Below are 5,374 nucleotides of genomic sequence, written 5' to 3'. Positions count from 1 at the left end.
ACAGCATTATAAACCTAATAAAATAATCACACAACACAGAATATATAATTAAACTAAGTTAAATGAACAAAAACATTTTTTAAACATCATTATAAACCTAATAAAATAATCACACAACACAGACTTTACTTGCATTTTTCTGCAAACAGTTCTTTCTATGCATTCCAATATGGACTGATTTATAGACGGAAAGACCCTGTTCCTTTGAAATCTGCTCGATAGGTCTGGTTAAACTGATTAATTTCAGCTTGCTTGGCTTGCATATGTTTGCTGCAACACAAGCGAACAGCTCCACCTACTGGCTTTTTTATTTTTTTATTTTTTATTTTTTATTTAGGTTATAAGATAAGAAAATACAACAAAGTAAAAATGCCAGCATACAACAACATCAATGTCAGACATACAGAATGCTTTCAATATATTACTGAAACATATTTTTACCATAAATACCCTAAGGTCTGCCAGTAGCTACCGTACATCAAAGGGATGGCTCACTATCCTAGCACTTTGTAAAATTGTCTAAGCTAGAATTAGTGACAGTACTAGGGCAGTAACATTCAGGAAAGAAAAGAAAAATGATAGACATAAAGCATTAGAACAAAAATGAACTGACTAATATAGAACCTCATTTTTAAATGTTATATAATCCTCCATAAGAGTAGAGGGTCACTTTTGGACCCCAAATGTCTAGTAGAAGCAGGAGGATGGAAACTGCTAAAACTGAAAGGCCACTTTTGGACCTAAATAATCGGTATAGTTAGAGCATATCAGTGTTATTTATACAATATCTCAACTGCTCGCTAAGGAGTCTAATAACTCAGCATGAACAAGTTGGTAGATTATCTCAGCGGGCTATTTACACGTTTGATAAAGGATACTAGCGGGGCTTAAAGTGCATATTGCCTTGGGAGGGAGTATATTTGACCAGTGTGGGTGATATACCCTTTACCTAGTCTGCTAATGCAATCCATGTAGTCCTAATAGATGGAGGAGTACTTAGTTAAACATTTAAAGAGTAAAAAAAGAACCACTAAGGAATGCACTGGGGTGGAATGTATAACTTGCGCCTTTACGCCCATATGAGCTAGCATATAGGAAGCCATATGAACAAAGTGGAAGACAAAGTCCCTCAATAGGAGTAAGACTGATAAAGTTACACAACCCCATGCCATACACACATGCATATAAAGGGTAACTGTAGCTTCCTATCTAGGCAGAGGTAGGAGGGCGCCTTGACATGTAAATACAGTGATTATATAGGCTCATTCTAAAAGGTTACTATACCCTGAGAGTCACATTTGAGAGAGCGCATACTCCCCCCATGAAACGTAGCTCATTCAATAAACTCATCGATCCCCTATGTGTAAGTTAGGGTCAGAGAGTCAAGGGCTGACGTACCACACTGTCTCGGCCGCAAACAGTGCGGTGAGGTCTAGAAAACATTAGCTTTGTATATACATATAACTGAAAGGGTAGCACTTTCTATTTCTCTAGGTGTTCTCTAATAATAAAATAAACCTTTAAACATTCCAGGCTGCATTATCATCAAGTAGTGTGGAAGTCAGATAAACATAAGTCTCTTAAATGCGGGCAAATAGGCAGCATAGCAAACACAGGACCAGTACAACAAGGGTTAAAACAAGAAGTAGTTAGCAATATTAGTAAGGCACCCATCCCAAATCAATTTCACATAACTTTCCCTGAAAAACAGGACAGGACTCTAAACAAATAACGTCCCAGTTGATGATATTGTCTGATGCTGAGGAAGTCCAACAGTAAAAAACTTGTGGATATGAGTAACTAAGCAAAATTGCAAATGGAAACACAGACAAAAATAAAAAACTAAATTGCTCAAAAACAGGTTATATATGCTAACAATCCAAAGTTAATCTCTAGTTCCTAAACTCAAAAAACAGTGGGGTAGTAAGTATGCAGGTGTAATAAGGGGCTTTTGGATGCACCCCACTCACCCCCTTAGGCATAGTCAAAAGTTCTCAGTCATCCCACACCAGATCTCAAAAAACAGATGGTGACTTTAAGATTTCGTCTGTAACACAGACAAGATGAGACCAGAGCCAACACCCTGACTGAGTCCCATAGTCTCCATGCATCCCCATGCGTCGGCCCTGCGGGCGCTATGTACCGGGACTTTGGGCCTATAGAGGTTCTCTCAAGGTTAGCAGGCCACACAGAGCTTGAAAAGACAGAAATCTTCATGCAGCACTTCTCTTTCACAGCCGGTATCTCCATATGCAGTGTCGCAGCAATGGTGTCGATGGAAGGGGCCAGTCGCCATTTATGTGTAACTCCCATAGTTAAGGGGCCATCCAGAGTTATGTATTCCGAGTGCACATCTCTGCTTCCCCCAAGATTGCGGCGCAAGCCGACTCCTGCGGTCTCTTGGCCACTACTCCGGACTAGGTAAGTAGCTGGTTCATCAGCGTCACGTTCAGGCGGCCAGCTTTCAAACAAATGGATGAGCTGTTTTGATATGCTGTTAAAATGGTCATCCAGCATCTGCCGTACACGAGCCTCCCATCCGTCCAAGGCCATCACAGTACTTAAGGCGGCCGCCTCTTGACACTCATCTTGGAAGCTCATGCTGAGTTGAAATGAGAATAAGATTTTTGTATTGCTCTTAATAAAATGACGTTTAAGCAGTCTCCTTGATAATTCTGTACCCGGTAGACCGGGGGGGGGGGGGGGTGATAAATTAAATTTACATAATAGGCCAATGGCAAATAGTTGTCCGTCCAAGCTGGCTCCTTCAAAATGGTCTATAGAAAAAAAAATTGTATATCCATGCTCAGGTTCCCCTCCAAAAAACAAATGGTTAACTTATGAGTGTGGATGCCAGGGGATTCTGATGATAATTTTCAGATTAGCTTATACATTCTCAGAGCCACTGGAATTTCAGTCTGCCATGACTGCCAGCAGGACCCCCCCCCCCCCCACCTACTGGCTTTTTTAATCAATGCACTGCTTCTCAATGTTTTTCAATAGCAGTCACATGACTGGAAAAAAAAGGTTGTTATTCTGAAACGGTGCAAATTGAATCGTTAATATATATATATATATATATATATCAAAATAAGAGTATTGCATTGAGCAATTATACTTTTTTATTGGACTAACTATACATTTATAAGGTGACAAGCTTTTGGAAGAATGTCTTCCTTTTTCAAGTCTGAAGAAGTACTGACCAATTTGATGGAATTTACAGATTATATCTTAAAAGATAGGATGGCTAGAAAGACAAAGTGTTACAGAGGTCTGAATGCTGGGGGAAGAGGGGGTGTCATGATGGGGGTTTAGGAGACAGAGGCAGATAGTGTCAGTAAAGGATAACAGACAGGGGAAATATATGGTTATACACAAAGCATATACTTACAAAGTTATATATCAACATAGAATCAATATGTATAAAGATGTGAAATTATGTATACAGGGGAATATAGGATAGTCAAAAAAGGAGAAAGGAAAGAAAGGGGAAAAAGGGGAATAATAATAATGACAAAAGTGTGGACATAGGCTTACCTGCATACCTATGCATAGAGAGGGTGGAATATACAATGTAATTGACTACAGTGTATGAAAGTACATTACAAAAATTGATAATGGTTTAAGAAACCAGAGTCAACATTTAGTCCAGAATTTAGCAAGTTGAAGTGCATTATCATTTTCATTTTAAAGGTTTTTCTTTCCATGGTGTTTTTGGAGTTGCCTCTGAGAATCTTGATTTTGAGGTTTTGGATGAAGTTGTCAGGTTGGGTGAAATGGTGACCAACAGAGGTACAGTATTTTGTTTCACAGTGGTTTTTAAAGGTGCAGTTTTTGGCTTGTGTCTCCAATATAACATCCCACTTCACATGCAGTGCAATGTATCATGTATACAACATTTTCAAATATACATGAATATATAACTCTGTCATTATATGCTTTGTGTATAACCATATATTTCCCCTATCTCTTATCCTTCGCTGACGCTATCTGCCTCTGTCTCCTAAACCCCCATCATGATTTTTACGACACCCCTCCTGCCCCTGCATTCAGACCTCTGTTACACTTTCTGTCTTTCTAGCCATCCTATGTTTTAAGATATAATCTGTAAATTCCATTAAATTGGTCCATATTGCTTCAGACTTGAAAAAGGAAGACATTCTTCCGAAAGCTTGTCATCTTATAAATGTATAGTTTATCCAATAAAAAAGTATCACTGCTCAATGCAATACTCTTGTTATTTTGATATCTAAATCTCTGGACTAACACAGCTACTCCAATCAACGTATATATCTTTCCATATCTATCTATATCTATACAGAAAGAAGTGCACTAAACCTCACTGACGAGGCCCAATGAAGGCCAAAGCGATCATTCCTTGTTCAGCGAGGAATTGTCTGGTATTTTGGTGCTGGACTGACCTTAATATGGGGGATCAGACTGATATGCTACAGGAAAGTTCTACTCTGTGAAAAGCATTACTGGGCTAAAAGAAGCTGCACCCAGGTGGTAAATCGCCACAGAACATCCCAACAATGTTACTGAGCCGGTTGTTCGTTCCTGTGAGTGTGCTTCTCTCTGTATACATCTATATATCTCTTGGCCCTCCCTGGTAGTAATACTTACCAGTAAGAACCCCTTCCTGGAGGGGCGTGGACAGAACTCACCAACCCCCCCAGTTACCTATACATAGGTAACTCCAAGACAGTATCACCCCTTCAGCCTTGAAGGTGGAAATAGCTGTGAGACCCTCTCCATATTTGTACACATTTTTTGTTACTTTTGTTGGTGTATGGGCATTACCTGGCTTCCCTAAGGGTTATACTTACCAGTTTTTATTGCACAGCAAGTTCTTTGTTCTGGGGACACTATGATTCTGTGCAGGCAGTGGACGCTTCACCCGAAGCTGCCTTGTGGAGGCCACCATCTCAACTGTGAGGTCTACTAAAAAAAAGAGAGATATTGATGGCACCACTAATAGTAGTTTTAGGGCCTATTACCGTACAAATTAAATTTATCTGGCCTTGTATCGGATACATTGTGGTAAATTGGTGCTAAGTATCAATGTAAGCAGAAAAACAGCAGCACCTTGTAAATGCAAAAATTCTTCCTTTATTGGTTTAACATCATGGCAGACAAGAGATACAACGTTTCGGTCATACACTGACCTTAATCATGTTCTAAATAACATCATAACTGCTCCCACTTTATACCCTTACTTAGAGGGGAGGGGCTCAATTACCTGGTTCAGGTGTAATCAAGTACATTTCTAACCTACATACTCCCTCTAGTGGTTGTTAGCAGAGAGATCATTCTTCTTTAACCCTCAAAAGACCTGTAAATACATACAACCTAAGTTAAAAACAATATATAG

General features: G+C 39.4%; 1 protein-coding gene across 1 annotated transcript in view; it reads left to right on the top strand.

Annotated features, from left to right (window-relative positions):
* Positions 1-349, top strand: part of LOC128657848 (pecanex-like protein 2) — a 9,417-nt gene extending 9,068 nt beyond the window's left edge. Inside the window, exon 2 of the mRNA XM_053712271.1 lies at positions 338-349. Within this exon, the coding sequence (XP_053568246.1) occupies positions 338-349 (12 nt within the window). The remainder of the gene's footprint in view (positions 1-337) is intronic.
* Positions 350-5,374: the final 5,025 nt, after the last annotated feature.

Source organism: Bombina bombina, chromosome 4 (assembly GCF_027579735.1).
Source record: "Bombina bombina isolate aBomBom1 chromosome 4, aBomBom1.pri, whole genome shotgun sequence".
Lineage (NCBI taxonomy): Eukaryota > Metazoa > Chordata > Amphibia > Anura > Bombinatoridae > Bombina > Bombina bombina.
Note: the sequence above shows the minus strand (reverse complement) of the source record. Positions and strands in the feature narration are given on the sequence as shown.